General features: G+C 52.6%; 8 protein-coding genes across 8 annotated transcripts; 5 read left to right on the top strand and 3 right to left on the bottom strand.

Annotated features, from left to right (window-relative positions):
• Positions 1–122: 122 nt before the first annotated feature.
• Positions 123–2349, top strand: SCP_1303880 (hypothetical protein; the record flags this gene model as incomplete). The annotated part of the gene is made up of 10 exons (XM_027763683.1): positions 123–182; positions 232–320; positions 404–533; positions 594–660; positions 737–1068; positions 1124–1250; positions 1689–1861; positions 1924–2009; positions 2074–2239; positions 2296–2349. The coding sequence occupies 10 exons, from the start codon at positions 123–125 to the stop codon at positions 2347–2349; spliced, it is 1284 nt and encodes a 427-aa protein (XP_027619484.1).
• Positions 2350–4243: 1894 nt separating this feature from the next.
• SCP_1303870 (hypothetical protein) lies at positions 4244–5421 on the top strand (the record flags this gene model as incomplete). The annotated part of the gene is made up of 4 exons (XM_027763682.1): positions 4244–4282; positions 4336–4518; positions 4579–4914; positions 4972–5421. The coding sequence occupies 4 exons, from the start codon at positions 4244–4246 to the stop codon at positions 5419–5421; spliced, it is 1008 nt and encodes a 335-aa protein (XP_027619483.1).
• A 5048-nt stretch (positions 5422–10469) lies between these two features.
• On the top strand, positions 10470–12427 carry SCP_1303860 (hypothetical protein; the record flags this gene model as incomplete). Its single annotated transcript, XM_027763681.1, has 4 exons — positions 10470–10624; positions 10679–10793; positions 10841–11836; positions 11894–12427. The coding sequence occupies 4 exons, from the start codon at positions 10470–10472 to the stop codon at positions 12425–12427; spliced, it is 1800 nt and encodes a 599-aa protein (XP_027619482.1).
• An 886-nt stretch (positions 12428–13313) lies between these two features.
• SCP_1303850 (hypothetical protein) lies at positions 13314–15628 on the top strand (the record flags this gene model as incomplete). Its single annotated transcript, XM_027763680.1, has 4 exons — positions 13314–13461; positions 13647–14080; positions 14130–15080; positions 15137–15628. 4 exons carry the CDS (start codon positions 13314–13316, stop codon positions 15626–15628), a joined length of 2025 nt encoding a protein of 674 aa, XP_027619481.1.
• A 607-nt stretch (positions 15629–16235) lies between these two features.
• Positions 16236–16385, bottom strand: SCP_1303840 (hypothetical protein; the record flags this gene model as incomplete). The annotated part of the gene is made up of 1 exon (XM_027763679.1): positions 16236–16385. One exon carries the CDS (start codon positions 16383–16385, stop codon positions 16236–16238), a length of 150 nt encoding a protein of 49 aa, XP_027619480.1.
• A 1991-nt stretch (positions 16386–18376) lies between these two features.
• Positions 18377–19297, top strand: SCP_1303830 (hypothetical protein; the record flags this gene model as incomplete). Its single annotated transcript, XM_027763678.1, has 4 exons — positions 18377–18502; positions 18571–18697; positions 18751–18829; positions 18880–19297. 4 exons carry the CDS (start codon positions 18377–18379, stop codon positions 19295–19297), a joined length of 750 nt encoding a protein of 249 aa, XP_027619479.1.
• Positions 19298–19572: 275 nt separating this feature from the next.
• Positions 19573–20379, bottom strand: SCP_1303820 (hypothetical protein; the record flags this gene model as incomplete). The annotated part of the gene is made up of 1 exon (XM_027763677.1): positions 19573–20379. The coding sequence occupies one exon, from the start codon at positions 20377–20379 to the stop codon at positions 19573–19575; it is 807 nt and encodes a 268-aa protein (XP_027619478.1).
• A 1121-nt stretch (positions 20380–21500) lies between these two features.
• Positions 21501–22360, bottom strand: SCP_1303810 (hypothetical protein; the record flags this gene model as incomplete). The annotated part of the gene is made up of 3 exons (XM_027763676.1): positions 21501–21647; positions 21719–22196; positions 22290–22360. 3 exons carry the CDS (start codon positions 22358–22360, stop codon positions 21501–21503), a joined length of 696 nt encoding a protein of 231 aa, XP_027619477.1.
• Between the last annotated feature and the right edge of the window lie 232 nt (positions 22361–22592).

Raw genomic sequence — 22592 nt, 5'->3', positions numbered from 1 at the left:
GGAAGGCACGACGGGTGGGCCACGCTGATATAAATGCGAGCGCGGTGCAGCGCAAGGCGTCAGATTTTCCGCGTTCCATTTCCTCAGTCGTTCACTCCCGCTCTCCGCCTATTTGGTGAAGCATGTCTTTCATGATACTGAACCCTCTGCAGTACGACGACGACGGCAGCCTGCTTCCACGGGTATGTCTTTGTCATCTGGGTTTGAATTCAGGGTGCTCATTTTCTTCAGTTGGGTCTTCCGGACTGGTTAGCTGGGGTGTTGAACGTGGATATGCCGAAATCGGCAGTTTATGTCGAGGAGACAGAGGACATTGACGCGTGCGTCGCGCGAATTCATTCGGAGTTGTGTGCGGAATGGGATGAAACGACTGAGGATGGCGATGCGTCATCCTCAATGTCAGTGCCGCCATGTTCATCATCCTCGTCGTCCTCGTCGTCCTCGTCGCGGTCCTCTTCTCCGTCGTCGTCACGGTTTTCGTCCCGGTCCTCGTCTCGATCGTCATCTTGGTCGTCGTCTCGGTTGTCGTCTCGGTCGTCTTCCTGGTCATCGTCCTGGTCATCGTCTCGGTCCCCGTCTCGGTCTTCATCTAGGTCCTCGTCCCGGTCGTCCTCGTGCTCATCAAGTTCATCTTCGCCATCGCCGTCGAGACAACATCAGGTATGCCCATCACTTCTTTTGGTTAACCAATTCCTATACTAACCTCGATGTTTCTATTCTCGCAAGCCACGGGCAGGGCCTTCTCGTTCCAGGCGGAAGCGAGAAGCCAGCAGCTTCGAATCACCCAGTGTAGACGACGAGTCGTCCACATCCGAGGAGAGCGAAGCGGGCCCATCGCGGCCCAGGAAGTATCGACGCAAGCAGGAGGATGACGACGACGACTTCATCCCGAACTGGGAGTCTCTCGGGCCTGTCGCTGGGCCTTCCCGTCTGGCAGGGAGCACTGCACCAAGATGTACCACATCTACTCGAGGTCGCAGGCGCGCAAGGAGGGCGCAGACGATGAAGAGGGCTGCTGTACCGACCTCGACACCGGAAGAGGATGAGGACCTGAGGGAGGAGACTATAGTGAGCAATGTTCTTCCAGTCTCCAAGTTCCCCAATCTGATATCATGGATTGCAGGGTGGGTCAGTGCAGGTCTGGTACTGCCTGTACCACGACTGCGACTGGGTGTGGCGGAGTGATGGTAAACAGCACGAGGCAGACCGGATGCGACACATGGTGACGCATTGGCTGGCGCACGAGCGTTGTCAGTGGATATGCCCATCGTGTAAACATCCTTATACGCGTGGGGATGCGCTGAAGAGACATTGCAGCGACAAACCGGAGTGTCTTGTTGGGCAGGTGGTACTACCGAATGGGAAGATCGATGCTTCGCTGCATATGGTTGGTGCCATCCCATGGAAAGCAGAGGGTTCGGACGCGGTGAGATGTTTGCGCTTACCAAGGCCAGAGCACCACGACCCGTTTCGTGAAGTGCTGTTGGAGCTGCGGCGGGAACACGGCATCGACCCCGAAAAGCCAGTGACATGCAAACATAGACATACGCATGATTGACTGGTACTGACTGGGCAGGTTGGATGTAACTTATCTGATATATATTTGTGCTGTATTTTATCCTAGCGCTGTTGACATTGTGTCGCTTTTTATAATTCTTTTGACTTGGCGACACGCGTTTTTGTTTGAGGTTTACGGTTGTCACGGGAGCGCGACACAGTAGCGTCACGTGTGTTTATCAACTCTTCCTCCAACCACGATGTCTGCATCTCAGCTACGGTGTCTGTGTTTATTATCGTCCTTGAACGCGCATCATCCATCCTCGGAAGAAGAACTCCTTTTATTCAACCTCCCGTTGGTGGAGTTATATTCTTTGGCGGGCCGGCGTCGGCAATGTTTTGATGATTCATAATGGTAGACAGTAGCGACCCCTCTCATGGGATGGAAGGCTGGTGTACACGACTTCATGGGAAGTTGGCGACCGCCTAGGAGATGAAGACTTGGTTCAATTGTACGCGGTATGAGTTTTGAATTTGTACAGTGCCGTTGGATGTGACCTTCCTTCGTTCCGTCAGTCATCGTGTCGCAATAGGTTGCGGTCGCTTACTACGCGGAACCCGGAAGATGATCTTAGAGGTTACTGGACTACATGGCCATGTGTTCCGTCACTTTGTTGGTAGAGCCCGCGGGAAGTTTGTTGGTAGATCCAGCTGCTACCCCCCTCCTCGACGTTGGAAATTGGTGCGCGCCCCCATATTAAGTGAATGTTCTACAGGTTCTGATCATCGCTTTGTTAGAGTGTATGTGTGTGTCCGTTGGCGAAGACTCCCCAGTCGCTCTCATTTTCATAGTACGATTCATGACGCGGTGAGCGAGGGGGGGTGTTTCATGTGCCGGATTACGTATGTGTTGTCTCTGTCCTTCTGCCATCAGGATCACCCTCAGTTATTATGCGATGGGTTGGGCGCGCCGCCAGGTATAGCTCAATTCCATCCATATAATGTGATGCTACCTTTGGTGACGATGGGGCGACAGGCAGTATTCATTTGCAAAGCTGGTACACCACAGGATCCATAAATATTTTTCTGACATCTTTGAAGCCTCTACGGTTTGCTTGTGAACAAGTGTGGCTCATTCGTTCATTCTAGTTGTGATCCCCATGGCTTGAATGAACATTTGGGCCAGTATCTTAGTATTGATGTTTGGTCTCCTACAGCCAAGTTGCAGCGCGTCCTTATACGCAGACAAATGTCTATACTTCAATCTTGATCACGATGTTGATGAATTGGCTACTTGTCCTCCTGCTTTGCTCGGTCACTTTCGCCCCTTCTGTTGCGACTTATGGCTATAGGAGCCTTGGCGACCCTGCTGGCCTAGCTATTCACTAACTATTGAAGGTGCATACACATGCTTATATTTCTTGTGACGTGCTGACGCTTAGTACCCAGATAGTTGAGTTGTAGTTCGAATCGTCTTGGCCATGAACTTTGCCACGTCGTATCTAATTTCTCACGGAATGGAGATAACGACTTTCAGTGCGTGGAGTAGAACATGGTTTGCGGACTGTGCTGCTGCAACGTGACACCTTTTCGTTGTCAATTTTACAGTACAAGTCTGTTCAAGGATTCAAACAAGAGCGCATCACGGCGAAGGTTTTAAGGTGAGCCGAGCCTGGATTGTTCTCATCGAGAACAGAGCCACCACACCGATGTTGACATCCCCCTACAGCCTGGACATCACTTTACTTGGCCCATCGGAGACCTCCTGATTTTTATGGATGTATGAGTTGTCCCGTATGTCTGCCACTTCCTAGTCCCATTATAGTCCTATTCTAAAGATGTTCTGTTATAACGTCGTTGGTGTACGACCGCAATAACGTCAGGTTAATCAGAATCAAGGAGATAGTACTTGGCAGCATACGTTGGAAGCTTGCTTTTTTTTTGCGGACGCTCGGCGTCTACTAACCACCTGTAGTCAACCATGAGTCGAACAGAGTATGATGCTGCTGACGACGCTCGGTGATCTAAGTATCCATTTTCCGACATTCTATGTGGTGAGTTTTCGGACGTGTTGAAAACGCACAGCAGCTCCTACGTGCTCACTCATTCTGAATCGGATGTAGATCCCAGTGATAGAGTCAATCTATTTTTTACGAACAATGAGAAGCATAGAGGCTGGCTCGATATGGTATGACTTGTTGTTATTGACACCGGTTGCGCGGAAACCGACTTTAATGAATCAATGTTGTCGCACAGACTGCCGGATTCGAAATACACAGGTCATGCCGAGCCGTCGGGTAGAATGGAAGCGAATGGCGCACAGAAGTCGGATGTGCTGTAGGTGGCGTGCTCTGAGGTGAATTTTTTTTGGTGACTGCCCAAGTGTTTTGGCCTTCACAACCCTGAAACGTGGTGAACCGCAGACACCGTGGGAGCTTGACAATGGGCAAAATCTGGTTCCTGGTCTTGCCGACATTTGTGCTTGGTGGGTGCATATTTGGTGCCGTACGAATGGGGTATCTTCAGCCACACCCCTCAGAACTGTCCGCACAGAGGCTCGACGAAGCCCAAAGGGAACACCGGAAATGGAAGCCAACAATGGAGATCATGGGCTGTTCTGTGCATCCGGACGGTTGCACTCACAGAAAGATTTCCCTCACATAAGTACGGCCCGTGACCTTGTGGAGGCCTCATTCTGCCACGCCCATTATCCTCAGCCACGTACCCACTTCTAGCGACTCTGAACATGTTGAAGTATCCGACTCCCAATACTGAATTCACACCAGTATGTTATCATTTTCCACGGCGAGCTAGGCTGTGTGCTCACCCAGCGGCGAGACTGACTACCAGGCGGCGTTCCGGGAAGAGTGCTTACATTTTCAAGACCCTCTTCCGACAGTCCCTTTTTTTATCGTGGACCCGTTCCTGGTCTGCAAGCATCAGCGTATCCACAGGGAAGTAGCTTACCGTGGAGGCGTCGGGAAGTACAACGCATCGTCCTCGATGTGGACACAGCTTGATGTGAGCCTCTCGCAGTTGCAGCTGTACAGAGATGATACAGAATGTCTGACGTTTTATCAGTCCCAAGAAGAGCCACCCCATCTCCCGCCGCAGAGACACTCTCGATTGGTAGAGGGTCTTCCTCCCATTCGCAGAAGTGCCCGCCTGCGACAGCTGCTTAACTACGCCGAAGAAGGCGTATCGGCCGCCCCTGAGCAACATGTGGCGGTCCATGCGCTTCGCAGGAAGCGGACGGAGGATGACGCGGACGATGTAGCTTATGTTCCACTGCGGACATCTGCACGATCTGCAGAGCCTTCTCGGCGAAATAAGCGCCGGCGTGTAGCGGCGCTCTCGGACGAATCTGATGGGGCTCCTTCCACTTCGAAGAGGAACTCCTTTTCAGAAGGAAAGAGGGCGCGTGCATTCTTCTCCTATCCTATTCGTCTATGAGTCTCACTTGATTTATTGCAGCAAGCGGGAGCAAAAAATATCCGCGTGTGGCGCTGTCCGTATCACGGATGCACAAAGGTGTGGTCTAGTGGCAATCCGAAGCACCGTGAGCGTGAACGTCGCAAGCATCTGGCGACGCATTGGGAGAAAGACGTGTCTTCGAAGTGGAAGTGTCCCGGATGCGATGCACACTTTACGCGGAGTTACACGTTAACCAAGCACTGTAACGTCTTTTCTCAATGTCTAGAGGCGGCACAATACCGTCTTTCGAACGGCAACATCAACACTAAGGAGTACATCGATGGCGCGGACCCGTGGGATTCGTTGGAGGGAGTGAAGTGCCTGTGCTTCCCACTACCAGAAGACAATGACAAGTTTGAAGCAGAGCTGGCCAGGTTGCTCCTAAAGCACAAACTTACCGGTGAGGAGATTTGCGTACACGGTCACGTCCACAGGTCTTGCCACTCTTAAGAGTTACTGTTTCGCCATCTGCATCGTGTATTGGCATCGACTTGCATTGTGTTGTTACTTATGTCTGTATTGACCTGCATCGTATCCTTATTTGTATCTACGTCGACCCGCATTGTATTGACGTGTCCCTGCGCTCTGTAAGGCGACTGCCCTTGAATATGAAAACTGAAGCAACGACAATATTAGGGGGAGTCAAAGTTGGCGATTTTGGGGCGATTCAGAGTTTCTCCGAAGACGGATTCTGACGACGATTTTGCATCCCAGAATCTACTCAAAATCAGAATCGGACGTGAATCGCGTCGAATCGTCGAATCGCCTCTGGAGGCGCTTCAACCTCAGAATCGCCGATTCTCGCACCTCGATTCTCCTCCCTCTGTATCTGCCACTACAAAATTTTGTAGTAGTAGATACAAAGGAACAAGAATCGAGGTGCAAGAATCGGCGATTCTGAGGTAGAAGCGCCTCCAGAGGCGATTCGACGATTCGACGTGATTCACGTCCGATTCTGATTCTGAGTCGATTCTGGATGCAAAATCGTCGTCAGAATCGGTGCTCGGAGAAACTCTGAATCGCCCCAGAATCGCCAACTTTGACTCCCCCTATTCTGATTGTTTGTACGCGTCGATCACGAGAGCGCGATGTATCACGTGCCGCAACATTCCACCAACCGTCAATGGATGCCTTCCCGTAGGATTTGGAGCACTTCTAAATCACAAAGCGGACTGCGAAACACCCCACTGTGTCGGAACAGCAGGATTTGTGAAACCGTAGCGTCGCAACATGATGATGATCAAACCAAGTTCTAGAGGGTCGGAGGACGAGCGGCAGCATGATGTAAGCAATATGCAGCACCAAATATAGGCAAAGATGGGCATTGCGAGTGTGCGGAGACCGAAATCATCGTTTAGAGAGACGTTTAGAATCTGGAAGGGGGGGTCGACCCCCCCTTCCAGATATAAGGTTTAGAAAGAGCTCACTCTGCTCTCACGGTATGCGGAGATCAATTTGCCGACGTGCCGGCCTGATTTAGAGACGAAATTTAGTTTAGAACGTTTCTAAAGCTAAATTCGTCTCTAAATCACTCCGGCACGTCGGCCAATTGATCTCCGACGAGCCTGTGAACAAAGTGAGACCTTTCTAAACCTTGTATCTGGAAGGGGGGGTCGACCCCCCCTTCCAGATTCTAAACGTCTCCCTAAACTATATTTTCGACCTCCGCACCCTCACAACCCCCATCATCGCCTATATTTGGTGTTATACATCACTTACATCATCTTGCCGTTCATCCTCCGACCGTCTAGAACTTGATTTAGTGATCATGGTCTCACGTCGTTATGGTCTCGCAAATCTTGCTGTTCCGACACAGTGGGGCATTTCGTAGTCCGCTTTATGATTTAGAAATGCTCTAAATCCTACGGGAAGGCATCCAATATTAAACCGCGAGGTCTCTCTATCCTGACATCTCCATTCAGTGTTGTTATCCCTTCTGCAGTACCAAAAATGCGGTATATGCAACGCAATGCTTTACTCTACTCTAGGCCTTCGGAGTCAGGTAGTTTATTGTGACGGTACGACATTGACGGTGAGCGAATACATATCCATATTCGTCGACGTTGCTGGTCGATTCTGCTGAAATGCCTGCAGGTCATTGTCATGAGTCACAGCCCCGATCTTGGGCTGCAGAAGCTCATCGGGAAGATGAGAAGCTCGTGGAGGATCGCGCTGTCAGCGAACACCCCGTAGCTACTAACAACCGTGTTTACTATCGACAACCAGCTGGCGATATGCCTGCGTACTAGTCGATTGAGACCTCTGCGCCATAATTACACGGTAGAGGTAAAAACGAACTGTCTTCTAAATTACACTGTAAAGTTCTCTTCCAAATCCCTCTGGAAATTTTGCCTCTAGACCACGCTGTTAAATCTTCCGTTAAAAATACCTTCTAGACTACACTGTAAACTGGTTATCTGAAATACGTAGAAATTGGACCGTGTTCACTGACAATGTCACATCGTTAACAAGTCGTTGCTACTCGAAAGGCCGCCAGGCGGCGGCGGAACTTGCTCGGAGGGTGGACAGTGCCACAAAACAAATAGCGCACAACAACTGTGTAAAAACGACACTTTCACTTTTGGGTCGAGAGAGCTTGCTCTCCGAGCAAGAATTGTGCCTGACTCGGCAATTTTTCGGCCTATTTCTGGCGTGGGTTAAGAGGACCCCCGACAATTGGGGAAGGTCCCTGAGCCAGTTACGGACAAATTTTGAACTTTCGAGAGCCCCATGGTATTTCACGGACAAATCAGGGGGTCGACCGCCGGATAGCCTGATCACCATTTCACGGACATCGGGGAGGCAGCGCCCAGGAGGCCTGATTCGGGGCCGGCGCTTGTGGAAGGCCGGCGGGGAAAGGCGGGCAAGGCCGGAGGAGGAGGCGGCGTAGCCACCGTCTCAAGCGCCCAAAATTACCTTTTTAGGGTTAGAAACTCACGCTAGTCCTGAGGAGAAACGCGGACCGCGGAGGTAAAAAAGTCCTCATTTTTCACGACATTTTGGGCCCAAAACGGCCTTTTCCCAACGGACTTTTTTTGCGCTCTCCAGATCAGGCCTATTCACCAATTGTCGGGGGTCCTGGGTTACAGCAAAGATCATATCAATATTAGGCCCATGGTCAAAAAATCGTGCACAGGCGGCCTTTGGGCGGTGTGCGAAAAAAAAGCTCCCGATAGGTGGGACCTTAACCGCCTACAGCCGGGCGCGAGCGGCCCAGGCGGCGTGACTTGGTGGCACCGCGCTGCACGGTGGCGCCACCACCCACCGGAATTTCCGGAGCGTTTGATTTCGCAGTCCGATCTGTGAACGGATTTTTTTGGAAGGGCCTATCGATATGATCTTTGCTGTAAGTCGTTCCGAGTCAGTTACATGGTGCTGCAGCGGCAATCGAGTCCAACAATCCTCCAGTTGTTTTCTCGGTTGTTCGATCACAATCTCTGTTTGCTGCATGGATCATGATGCAACCGCCGCGTCAGGCCGCAGCATATTGTGACCCCATCTGCAGTAGTGCACGGGGAAATAGGTCTGACAGTCTATTTGACCGGTAAATTACCCAGGCTCACTGCAACGCCTCTATTTTACCTATGTAAATTACTGTAAATTACACCTGGGCTACTTGATGCTAATTAGCCGGTAAAGTAGTGTAAATTACGGTGTAAAATAGCAAAAGGATGTTCACTGAGGCCACCTAAACATTGCTTTGCACTTTCTAGTGGGGGTTGATGTATCCTTGATGTATCCATGGCTTCTTCTATCTATCGCTGTAAACTATGATGTCTTCGAGGCATGCCTTCATGCACTTCCCCAATTTGGACAGGTGAGATTTGTCGCCTTATTTATCGTCATCAATTCTTTCTTGTACACCTCAGTTCTGTCTGCTTTCTGACTGTATTTATAGCCCATTCATGCACTCACGGCAACCCATACAGTGCCAGTCTATTTTACCCTATTTTACCCTGTGTCACAGGCCTGTTTGAAATTTACAGTAAATTAACTGTAATTTACGCCTGCTAATTAGCCTATGTAATTTACACCTACCTTTTTCCCCGCGCACTAATCTGCAGTGCATGTGTCGTATAACACGACCGATGAGCCATGGGTAGCTACAACTCATTACCTGACCGTTTATCCATGGCTGACCTTCGCGGACAGCGATCGACATTTATGATACCGTATCTATCTCGTGCGCGCCGTGGTCAGTAGGTTCAATTTCTTCTTCATTCTGCGACTCGGAGCTTCAGGGACCCAACCCAATCGCATACAACAGCGCGCTGGCAGTGCCGGTACTTGGATTTAAGACTCGGGAAATCGAGTCCTGCGTACCCGTGCATAGCCAGCTCGTACAGAAATGTTGGCGTGAGCACGATCCTCTCGATCGTGATCAGGATATTCTATCGATTAGCATCCGAATTGTTCCTGGTCTGCTGGATCGCCTTCTCCATTCCTGTCGTGGCAGAAGGTGCACGCACATGGCCCGTAGAACTTTTCTCAGCACTATTATGGTCTCGCGAGTACGTACCCCAGTACTCTCACCCGCCATTTGACCTATGCGGTACAGATAGTTTGAGTTGTATCTCCTACTCACTCACACCACCCTTCAGCTTAATGAACCTTAGCCTTACTTTTCTACAGAGCAGGTGGAAATAATGAGCGAAGCCAATTTTCCGTGCGTGACGCATGACGTGGAGTGTGTCCTCCGTTGTAATATCGGATATCTACGCTGTCGTACTTGCATACTGCGTATGTTCAGGTGTTGGATTCACCTTCTAAATCCCAAAGGCATGAACGGACGTGCGTATTTCTGTGCTTGATGCGACTCGTTCTGACGCTGGCCTCTGTTGAACTGCACTGGAGCTCAGTCTTTCTATTGACATTCGACTTCCCATGCCAGGCTTCTACTTCAATTCCTGGGTATGTATGTGTGTGGGCACCTCTGCTCAGGCTTCTCCTGGTTCAGAACAACAACCTTCTACGTCCTGGGTAGCCTCATGTTTCTGACATATCGGAGCTACTGCCGACTTGCATGCTTTAGTCAGTTCATCCGACATGACTGAGGGACTGCCATTAAGGCGTGAGAAAATCATAAGCTGCTTATTCTCAGTCATATACTGATCCCTTGGTCTCAGCTTTCCTATCTTTGATCTTCCTTTCAACCCGCTTTAGAACAGATTGATGCAGAGTGGGTTCACCCTCCGTACTTCATCAAAGTGTACAGGCGATTGAACAATTATGACAAACGGTGCGTAACGACGCTTGAACGCTTTGGTGCATATTGTTGCTTTACTACCGGTTGCACACAAACAAGCAGCAACGAACAAAGCGTTAACTTCCCGAATTGGACAGCTGCATCAAACCAAGCATTCGTGCTGAATGGACTGGGAATATGAGCGAACGAGGCCGGCCTGCTATCAATGGAAATCTTCAATATCTGTACACAGCCCCGGAAAGTTGCGAGCTCCGTGGGTCCTTGAAGAATGCCAATCATGGGCGCCAATCATATGCGATGTTTCTCGCTTTGGTGGATGCAAATTTGGGGCAGCTTCCTTCGATCTCCAACGTCGAAACCGTTTGGCCAGTTGTCGCGGAAGTTCAAAGCGCACACCGAGATGAAATTGCACATCGGCGCTAACGGTTTATCCAACATCCCGGGAAGGTACTGCACAAAGAACTTCCCCGACTTACATAAATATTAAGAACGAGCCACCAGATGCCCTCTTCGTTTCATTCAACATCCACCACTGCTCTCTTGCGCTTTACAGCATTTTCAAGCAATGCTCCCCTCCTATCACATCCACCACCAGAATGACAACGAGTATCTGCTAGTATGTCTTTCTTATGCAGGTATAGGCTATGAGCTCACTATCTCTAGGACTTCTTCGATGCGGAGGACTTGGCAGACCCATTCCACCCCCGACGATCCCTTGGGATAGATGACCCACCCTCTCAGGATCCATACCTAGATGTCGTCGCCCAGAATGACTCGTCGTCCTGGTCGGCGACGCAGACATTGTCTGACACAGGCCCCGCACCTCCAAGGGCGTCTGATACAAATATACCTCACCTCCTATCTTCACTTCCACCTAAGCCCATTCCAGGTCCTCCTCGCTTCGCGTACGCGCAGGTCAATATCGATCTTGCACCAACCCAGCCCTCTCCCCCTGGGCCAGTAGATGAGTCGACGACCCCGCAACAGCCAGTGGCGCGATCCTCACGGCCACCAAAGAGGCAGAGGGAGGATCAGCAGGCATTTGTTCCTCCACCACAATACACGCGCTCGCCGGAAGGACTCCCTCCTCCACCCAGGCGGAGAAGCACCCGCTCACGCGGACTTTCTCTACTGGACTACACTGAAGACGTGCCGCCCTCCCGGCAGCAGCCTGAGGCGGGGCCGTCGCGTCCAAGGAAACGAATAAAGACACAGGAGGACGAGGATCTCGATTATCGTTTAGCACGGGCACCTGCGCAGTCTGTTGCAGGCCCGTCTCGGGTCTCCAAGCGCAAGCGGACGGCAACCGCTTCGGACGAAGACGTCGAAGTTGAAGCGCCTGACTGCAGTGGCGCTTCAGAGTTGTTTATACCGGAAGCGCTCAGGGCGGGTCCGTCCCGCCAGAAGAAGAGGAAGGTCAGCCCGGAGGTGAACGATCTTGCCGTCACTCGTGCTGTTGTAGCGTCGTTGCCGCCGCCCGAGTCCGTGGCAGTCCCGTCTCGTCTGGGGCCCCAGACACGCAGCATGACCATGAGACATCTCAATCTCGCCGTCGCTCCCGTCGCGTCGTCGTCGAGAGCGCCACCCAAACTGAAGACGCGCACAGTCTCCGATAAGAAAGGGCTGAAGGAGCGAGGTACGAAGGGAAGACACAAGGTGGTGAGTGTATGGTTCCGCTATTTCTCCCTTCTCAAAGTGTAACCTATGCTTCTGCAGAAGGAGGAAACAAATGAGGACGACGATAAAGAGTACAACGACGGTGAAGAAGACAGTGACGATGAAGAAGATAACGACGATGGTAAGGGGAAGGAGAGGGTGTGGCGCTGTCTCTACCACGGGTGCAACAAGTCGTGGTCTAGCAAAAAGAAGCAACACGAGCGTGACCGCAACCGGCATATGGAGACTTGCCATTGGGAGCCGTTTGGGCGTCGGATGTGGACGTGCCCCCCATGCGGGAAGCGATGTACTCGAGGAGATGCGCTTACGAGGCATTGCAAACGTCTGAAGTGTCGGGAGAAGTTGAAGTCGCAAGATTACGAGGACCGGTTGCGTGCGAACGGCAACGTCGACACATCAAAGTGCTTCGACGGCAAAGAGCCGTGGGATACGAAGGAAGGGTTGAAGTGTTGGAGTCTTCCACGTCCGGAAGACAACGACGAAAATTTCCGGGAGGTGCTCATCAAGCTACGAGAAATCTACAAACTCACCGGTCGCGAGCCATGCATACATGGATACCACCCGACTTCTTAGGGTTGATATCGTCTGGATCGAATAGATATTGTTGTACTTGTATCAAGTTGTCTTGTCTCGACTTTCTGTGTTGATTCTGTCTGCTGGCGCGTATGATGCAATTCTGTTGACTCGTCACGGGACCGCGACACTCGTACCACGTGCTCACATGTTCTTAATGCAGGTGGATCCACTTGGGATCCACGACTGCAATTGCGGAGGAAGCCTCATGATGTGTAGGATGTCTTGGTTCCATAATCTCTTTACGCTATCTCTAGCTAAGTAGAAGTTTGTAGGCGATTATTTCTGAGCTCGGAAAAACTGGACAGTCAGTGACAGTCCTAAGTAATTTCGATGGTTTATCCATCACGCGCTCGAAACTCTAACATCGTCACGCCTTCATCTGGAATTCTTGGTGCTGTCACCCAGAGTTTCATTCCGCGAGGTAGCTGCAGCGTGAGCGACGGCGAGTACATTGATCAGCTCTTTCGTTTGATGCCATCACTGATATTCTAATGTTCAACGATGCAGAGTTTTGCTCGGCACGCCGGTGAGCGGGAACATATGTTCAGCGTGTGTTCCTTGTTGTATTCATATCCATCCTTGAAGATCAGTTGAATATATTGCCGTATTATTCTCTTCCCAACTTGCGGGGTTTTCATTGCACTCTATGCTTTCCATGGACGAATATTCCGGTTGAAGACATCCTTCAAATGCTGCTCCAGTTGATAACATTTGGATCGTCTTTTCGCCCGATTATGGATGCTATACTGGCCGCATGGTTGAGTGGGTAGTCCAGCGCCCTTTGAGATGGCTTTGAGATTTGCTTGAAATGTTTCAACCGTGTAACGTTACTGTAACCTGTGCGAAAACTGTCCTGAAGGAGCGTGAGAAAAAATAGCCGTTTATGTCTGGAGTTTGCACTCCGAATAAGCCCGACAGAAATAGCCTTATCGACGAAATCCCCAGCTTCATTCGCACCGCCACTTATCCCCTATCCGCCATTGACTTATCCTCTTCTCCTGCGCGGGAAATAGTTTCGAAATACGAACTTCGTGAGCCATTTCATTCAATTGTTGTTGTGTTGTCAGAGCGACGGAATGGTCTGAGTGCGGCGCTTGTTATTCTCCTTTTTCTATCTCCCTTTTTTATACCCATTTGCGTTCCTAAATTTGCGCCCCCATTCCATAATTCATGTCTTTTAGAGTGTGATGACGAACATTGACATGATGCATTGCAGCGCACAGACTGCAAAAGATGAGCGAGAACACAATCCACAGTCTGACTAGCACTTTGGCTACGCAGCCGCTGCTCCTCCCAGATCCCTCGTTGCAGCCAGGAAACACTCAAGGCGGGGGCGACCTTGCGCAGATTCCCCACCCAGCTCACAATCCAGTTGCTCCTCAAGTTCTCAATCCACCCGTCGTGGTCAACCCTGATGGTACCAACCCGGAGCAACCAGTCAAGCGTCGTCCTGGGCGGCCGAAAGGCAGCGGGAAGAAGCCAGTGGATCCGAATGCGGAGCCCAAGGTCAAGCGACCTGTAGGTCGCCCGAGAAAGGATGGCTTACCTGCGGGCTCGGTGGGCCCACGGCGTGCGAGCAGGCCACGCAAGCGTCCTCCTGGCACGTTTGCGAGCGGAGGGACAGCGCCTCCGGGCGGTTATCCCTACGGAGTGCGTTGCATATTCGTTTCGTTCTGAGTGATTCTGACGCTCGTCTCAGCCCGCGTTCCCGCATTTCGCTCCTAGTGACCCTGCACAGGCACAGTGGCGAACTTCGATCTCTGTGCCCCCCATGGGATCTATGTCTCGCGGCGGTCCTCCGTTGATCGCGTACCCCATCGACCCTACCTTGGACCGTGACAACTGGGCAGAACTGGCGCGGGCGAGGCCAGACGTGTTCTTGCAGGCATTAGTATCTGCCCTGACTGCGCCCAACCCTGTCTCCACCGCGGGGCCAAGCGTTGAGGAGGCCTTTAAGTCTCATCTTGTATCGCTAGCTGCGACGAGCAAAAATGCATCGCCGTCGATCCCCAGTTTGTACTTCACGTTGAAAACGTTCTGGTTGCCCTCCTCGCCGCCATACTTCTCGCTGACGGCGTCAACTTCCACGGCGCGCACACCGTCCGAGCACCGCTTCTTGTATTGGGACCCGCAGCCGCTCGTCTTCAACGGCATCGCATGTCCAGCGTGCAACACCCCGCTGCAGAACAATGGCCGCATCTCATCTGGGCCGATTAAGGTGTACGACCTTGGACAGCCGTTCTTCATCATCGGGTGTGAGTACGTCTGCAAGGGCCCGTGCGCTGGTGGGTCCCCCGACGGACGCAAATTCTCCAGCGTCGACGCGTCGATCCTCCGCGCTCTCCCGTCGAAGCTACTGGACGAGTTCCCTGCGCATCTACTACCTGGTAACCCTGACTTGGGAAGCGGTGCGGATGTGTGGACTTGGCACGGCTTGGGCGTGTCTCAACCGTTGTGGAACATGGTCCGTGCGAGCTTGCGCGTAGGCCTGCGGAAGGACGCTATCTTGGAGGTTGTGCGTGCGATCCAGTTCGGAGTGCCCGAGGAGGTGTATCAGCAGCAAGAAGAGGAGGAGGAAGGGCGAGCCGACGAGGAAGGCAGCCACGAGGAGGAGCAACAGGTTGATGGTGAGCTCGACTACGCCAAAGACGTAGGTTACTTCACTTCAGTAATCTTTACCCCGGCACGCGCTGATACGACATGCAGAAGGCTACTGAAGCTTACAATGAAGCATGGAACGCCAACAGTGGCGTCCCCGAGGCGCAGGCGATGGAGAACCAAGCGGGGCCCAGCAACGCCGTAGAGAGCTCGGGGTCCGCAGCGCCACAGGCCGCCCACGAGGACCCAGGCATCAGCCGCCCCGCGTCGTATCAGCAGTTCCCGCAAACACCACAGGCCCCTTACGCGATGGCCTTCCCGTACGCTGCGTACCCATACTTCCAACCGGGCCAGCATGCTGATGCCGGGCAGAACTCATTGAAGCGCGCGTTCTCGATCGTGGACGGGTCGCCAGACTCCTCGATGGGCGAGCCGATGCAGAAGCGCATCCGGCACTGCTGCAAGTGCGGCTCAAGCGATTGCAAGGGAAAGGGCGGGCGTGCGTTCTGCACGAATCCGTGCCAGGACTGCGGGAAGCTCGACTGCAAGGGGCGTAACAGCAAGCGTCCAGATAGGACGTGCGCTGATGCATGGCCGTGATTTTCAAACCGCATTAGGGCGAGAGTTTCTATTTTTTTTTCGACGGCGTCTCGTAAGTTATGTATGCCGTGTACAGTACTTGCGCGGAATCACAATGAATGTATTTATAGGTTTGGGCTTGTGTAGTTATTTTGCGTAGTTTAAATTGGGGGAGGGCAGGAATATAAGGAAAAAGGTGGATGTTGAATACAGTCACATCCTCGATTGGTGGTGGATGGAGGGTTTAGGTCGGCATCATTCGGTGTAAATTTCAGCATAGGTGAGTACAAAGAGTCCGCCATTTTCTGGACATCCTTTGCAGTGTCGAATGCAGAAGGTTCCAATAAGGCGTCCGGCTATTGAGAAAACAAAATCAGTGCAAATTCTTAAAACCAAAGCCCAGAAACCACTCACCGCAGACGTACAACGCGTCTTTTTCCTTCTAGCAGGTCTTGGGGGAAGGCATGGGCAGACGGGACGAAGCGCATAACTAGTGTCGCGGGAGAGGACGGATTGCCGGACAACTTGTCGTCAGACGAGGAAGAGCCTGTACATCTCCGGCGATGTTCTCTCGCTAGAATCCGTCCATGGTAACGGGGTACGTCCCATACTGGATGGCAGGTTGGGCTCATGGGGAGATGGAGGGGAATGCTGTTGCAGTGGACAGCAAGAGCTGAGGCTCTGGAGCATGGCCATCCTGGTTATGCAGTTGCAGAGGCTGGCCAGTTTCCGTCTCCTCCCCGGGATCCACGGGGACGGCGCGAAGTTGGATGAGCATCGACGAGGGTGATCATTTGTTGCGTCGTCTCGCTGCAGCATGCCCGTGTCGTCGTCGTCCGTAAGTCTTGCGGTATGTTGTAGTCTCTGCAGGCCTCTAGGGTAGTCATAGCAGAGTGTCATTGACACTGCATGCCTGCTGGCGTCGATGTAAGGGTCCACGGGCTGGATATAAGCGTGGTGACGGAATTCTAGTGGATAAGAGTGGTTGGAGAAGATGTGCGGTGCACGGCGCATCGCATTGTGCATGGCAGCTCTGAGAAAAGTATTGGGGCACGCTGGGAGGATAGTTGGTGGGTCGGTTGGTTGGGTAGAGGACACGAAGTGGGGGGCTTATATATGTGCAGGGGCTTACAGCAACGCCACGGGAGGCATTCCATGATATTCGCTTGAGAAATGACAGAAGAACGACTTGCTTGTTGCAGTTTTGAGCGTTGGCGTGACATCTGATCGCAATCCGACATGCATCGCAACGCAATAGCCTTGCAAGAGAAAACGCAAACAAGGACCAGAGGCATGGGATGGGTGTAACCGGTGAACTGCTTGGGTAAATGATAGAGACGATCTTGGAGATGAAAGACGCAGCAGCCGCGGCATTATTCTGGCACGATTGCACTAAAATTTTACGGCATCATGATGGCGAGAACGAAGCAACCTCGCCACAATCAGCCTAGAATCAAGGGCATGGAAGTACAACAGCATCCGCGATGCGTTTAAGCCGCGAATATGTAGTACTCCCGGGCCGGAGATGAGGTAGAATTGGCAGAGTTCACGCCTGCGATATAGAATGTATGGGGTATAAGTGTCGTGTGAGATGCAGTCAACAGTGAGACACGCCACCTCAAGAATAAAGTTGAAACATCGGTTGTACATAATGGTCTATGAGCGGGCAGTAATACCCCCAGTGACCCACGGACCCACAATGATAACACTCACAGCATTCTCACACGTGTCAATTAAGCGTCATGACGACATTCCTGGTAGAGGTATTGTGCCACCGTGATGGAGACTCCGTGCCACTTTTTTGAGAGCTTGCTTCACGGTTTGACAGAAAGCAGGTAAATAAAAAACTAAGCACAGAAAACAGGCACACGCAAGGCGACGTTAAACATGAGTGACTGGATGCCCGGAGAGCAAGAAACGATTTCCTAAACGCATAACCATGAGTACGGTTACTGTAGATTCTGCGGCAGAAGTTGTAGCGTTATTGTAATATGATAATCAGAGATGTGAATCCATACCAGAGTATCCAAGAATAGCTAGCCAATCCCCGAGCGCACAACTTAACATACCGAGAACCAGCTCTGCAGTTCGAGTCGACATCAGGTGTACAATAAGCAAACGCTGCTGGTTTCTATGGACATCTTCGGCGTGTATTCGAAATTTTTCATGAGATCACCGGCCGTAATTGTTGTGCTGAGGAGCCAAACAAGGGGAATCGGCAAGTTTGCGACTGAGACAAGCCTTTGAGTTAGTCCCTATGTTGAGGCAGGGCTTCAACTCTGCCAGACATGGCGAGTGCCACATGCTCGACTCACCGGGGGGCACTGTGGCACCACAATTCAGTCAAGCGTTCTGACTACGCAGTGCGCACCAAACAAACTTCTCGGTCCATGGCTGTGCATGGTTCCAGAGCCGGAGCAATTTCGACTGCGGTTTCTCGGAGCATGCTTGAGCTAACGCATATACAGCTCCGGTGGGTGAAGACCGCATCACTGTTTTTCACCCTCAATTTCTAGATAAAAATGTGTGAGAACCACTATGTTATGCATTATGAATGGTGGTCAAACCAAAGGTTATGCATGCCAGTTCAGACGTCTGAGTTATCTCTGAACCGTGACAGAACAAGCGCCAGTGCCTTGACTGCGCCTGCCATTTCGGGAGAAGATGACGTCAGCCGCCTTGTGAGCCACTTCGCCACGGACTTGGAGAGCACGGTACAAAGCCAGCCATGGCGTGGCGCACACTCGCCACCTAATCTCTCCCACCACCATGTCCTCCTCCTTCGCAGAAACCGTCGGCCGGAATCTCTTCGCGCAACATATCGCGCAGTATACCCCCGCCGACCCGTACTACGAGAAGTACATAGACAAGCACGGGAAGGAGCGCAGGCGGAAGGTGCGCTGTCATTTCGTTTATTCGCGTATTTTCGAGGGACCGAAATTGGGTACGCCTATGTTGTGCAGAGAGAGTTGCCCCCGGGACTGTCATCGCACGATGAGAAGATCTTGCGCACTGTAAAGAGGCGGGCGCATCACCTCGACAAGGGCTTCAATATCTGCGGGATGCGTTTCGGATGGACGTTCGTCATCGGTGAGCGTACTGACACGAACGTGTACATCTTGGATACTTACGCGTCTGCGTAGGCATCATACCCGGAGCGGGCGACATCGCCGACGCCACGCTGAACTACGTCCTCGTTGTGCGGCAAGCGCGGCAAGCAGAGTACGTCGCCACGCCACTCTTGCAGTGGTACTGCTCACTTTTCGTCTTAGCATACCCAACTGGCTCCTCCGCCGCATGCTTCTCAACAACGCCGTCTCTGCTGCTATCGGCTTCGTGCCAGTCGTGGGCGACATCGTGCTCGCGGTGTTTAAGGCAAACTCGCGCAACGCAGCACTCCTAGAGGAGTACCTCCGCATACGCGGCGAGGAGGCGCTTAAGTTTGAGCAGCAGCGCGCTGAGGCGCACGCAGCGGCTAAGGGGCTCGCTGAGCTCCCCCCGGCGAAGATGAAAAGCAGCCGCTGGTTCGGCTGGGGGAAGGGAAGAAGCCAGGAGCAGGTCAGTGGCACGACCCCCAACGCTGGCACACCGTCGTCGACGACGGAGAGGGGACGATTCGTGGAGGACGTGCCTGCGCCAGAGACGCCTCGATATCTAGAAGACACGGACAATGCTGCACGGCTCTGTTGATTACTTAAATACACGCCCTGAAACTTCTGCTACTGGTGCGTTTAGTGCTTTGTCTCAGACTCTGAAACATACCTTACAACACTCATTCACGCAATTTCCTCTTGGACCTCGTATTCATACTGATCTCATTAATATTTGGGATATGGAATACCATACACGATTATGCCATTGAATAACAAGAGACGCGCTGGTATTTTTTTATTGGTGCCTGCACAAAAGCAAGCAGATGGTATTCAGTTATTCATCGTCCCGCGATGAATCACTATACGCCCTAATCAATCTCTCAAGAAATAATCCGCAATATCCTCCTCCTCCTCCTCAGGCGTGCCCTGGCCCTCAAACTGCACAGGCGTCATTGGCGTCAACAATCCCTTGGGTAGATGGTAATACGCGTCTGCGTCGTCCAGCGACCGCGCATGTCGGTGAGGGCGCAGGCTGCCCGTGCCAATGAGTGGGGCACCGGGCGTCCGCGGGAAATCGCGCGAAAGGCGGCTGCGCGAGCGGGGAGGTACGATCGGGTCCGTGTCGGCGCCCCACGCGGTAGAGCCCTGTGCGCGCGGGTTGAGTCTGATCCCGAGCCCGAAACGCAGGCCGGGCGGGAAAGCCGGGCGAGCGGTAGAGTATATTATGGGTGAGGGGAGGGGACTCCCGGAGAGCGGGGAGAACGCGGGCGAAATTGTATCGGTGGGCGGGTATGGCGAGTGCGACGAGGGTGAGAAAGAGGTGGGCGAATATGCGGGTGAGGAGGCGGGCACTGGTGAGGGCTCGTCCTCCTCCGCTGTGGGTGCTGCGGGGCTCTGCGGGAGGAGGAACCCGAGCCCGGCGGCGGCGCGCTGAGTGCGCGCGAAGACGGCGTCAGGGCGCCCGCGTCCGAGTTGCGCGTACGCGCTCCGGCGGGCCTGTGCGCGCACCTGTGCGTGTGAGAGTGCCGCTTCGAGTTCATGTTTGTTTAAACGGCGCGGGGATGCGGAGGGTAAAGGGCTCGGGTGTGGACTCGTGGGGAGCGAAGGCGAGAGCAGGTTTGAGAGTGTGCGGGTGAGGCTCGGGCCAGCCGAGCGGGCGAGGGAAGCAGTCGAAGCCATGGTGTGCAAATACGAGTATGAGTGTGAGTGAATGGGTATAAGTGTGCGTCTGGCTTTGATAACTGAAGAAACGAATAAACTCATTGCCCTTTTATGTATTTTTGAGTCTCCAGTGAGGATGTGTAGACGGTGCATCCGCGGGGCGCATCCGTGCGCCCTTCCCGACATCCGACGGTTGGCGCGGATGTGGAGACGACACCGACTTCCGACTTCCGACTCCCGAACGGTCTGCCATCCGCGCGCGTGTCGGTGCTAACTCACCCGTGCACATCGTGCACAGACGGTAATGCGCCCAATACTTGAGTACGACTCACCTTGAACTGCATGCGCCACTTACTCGCAGCAAAATTTTGGATACATCAGCTCTGTAACTTACACTGGCAGACCAGCATTGAAATATCGGCAGACGTGACATTGCGATTCTGACCGAAAATGGCGCAGCTTGGTCATGGTTAGAACAGCAACTTGAAGCTTCGGGACTCACATGCAGCATCGCAAACATGTCTTGTATCCCGCTATATTGAATTTGAACCCAGGCGCTGTCAGACGGCATCCTGTGCTCGGTCAACTACTGTACTCAAACGACCTTACTGGGCCGCCGGGCTTGTGGTACAGTATTTGTGTGGCGACGCAGCACGGCGTTTACTTTATTTCCTTTCTTAGACGCTTACTCAACGCTGTTCGCGTCCACATGCTTGTATTCTTTCTCCTTCGATTCTGTTCCTTTTCCACCCCGACTCATATTCTCGGCTTAGTCTAGAGACTTCTAGTATTAGGGTCTCCAGACGTATAAAAGACCCGCTCCTCGTAGAGTAGAGGTCAGCGTATCATAAATCGAATATCAGCCTTTAAAGCTGTGACCCGTGTGTGCGCTCTTCGTGTGACGTGACCTTTCCTATTCGGAACGAGGAGCGGGTCTTTTATACGTCTGGAGACCCTAATACTAGAAGTCTCTAGACTAAGCCGAGAATATGAGTCGGGGTGGAAAAGGAACAGAATCGAAGGAGAAAGAATACAAGCATGTGGACGCGAACAGCGTTGAGTAAGCGTCTAAGAAAGGAAATAAAGTAAACGCCGTTCCGCGTCGCCACATACGCCCTCCGGGCATCGTCGTCGATGTCCTACGTTTTCATAGCGGCTTCGGGGTCGATGAACCCGTCTTCATCGACAAACTCCTGGCCCACAACACGCTCCGGTCGAGCAGCTCCGTCGTTATTCCACTTTTGACAAGAGTCTTCGCCGCGATGGGCATCGCGACAAGCCTGTTCCTGGGGGGTATGATCAGTTCTGTACCCTCTGGAATCGCGACGCCGCTTGCGCGTACAAGTTTTCGACTTACAATGTCATTACCCGTGCTGTCACCGTGATGGGTGCGCCTATCGACGTCAATTATCTTGCGCCCCTTCCCGCCTCTCCTCCTCAGGCCTCTTCCGCTCTTACGCACCTCACGCCTGACGGGATTTCCGAAGAGGAGTTCGCCCGGACGGTCTCTGGGCTCGCATGGCGACAGATTCGGCGGGAGCAGCTCTTCATCGCCAACAAGCGCAAGGAACGCGCGGATACGCGCGTTGAGAAGGCGTCCAAGAAGCCCCGCCTCTTCGGGGCACCGGGCGAGGATGGTGCTGACAGAGATGATGATAGCGGCAAGGGAATACCGCATGCGAAGAAGACGAAGGGAAAGAAGAAGCAGGTCGCCATAGTAGAAGGTACGCCGGTTGCAAGTGGAAGTGCCGCTAACGCGACGATGCAGCCGGGGCCGGAGCGTGTTGTGGGCCAGGAGTTTGTCGATGAAGACGGGTTCATCGACCCCGAAGCCGCTATGAAAACGTAGGACATCGACGACGATGCCCGGAGGGCGTATGTGGCGATGCGGAACGGTGTTTACTTTATTTCCTTTCTTAGACACTTACTCAACGCTGTTGGCGTCCACATGCTTGTATTCTTTCTCCTTCGATTCTGTTCCTTTTCCACCCCGACTCATATTCTCGGCTTAGTCTAGAGACTTCTAGTATTAGGGTCTCCAGACGTATAAAAGACCCGCTCCTCGTAGAGTAGAGGTCAGCGTATCATAAATCGAATATCAGCCTTTAAAGCTGTGACCCGTGTGTGCGCTCTTCGTGTGACGTGACCTTTCCTATTCGGTTAGCCAACGTCACAATTTGGGCTTCAAGATGTCACAGTCACACGTGGACAAGCCACGAGCGCCAAATACC

This window comes from Sparassis crispa (assembly GCF_003851025.1).
Source record: "Sparassis crispa DNA, contig_000012F, whole genome shotgun sequence".
NCBI lineage: Eukaryota > Fungi > Basidiomycota > Agaricomycetes > Polyporales > Sparassidaceae > Sparassis > Sparassis crispa.
This window is presented reverse-complemented; position numbering and strand designations above follow the sequence as displayed.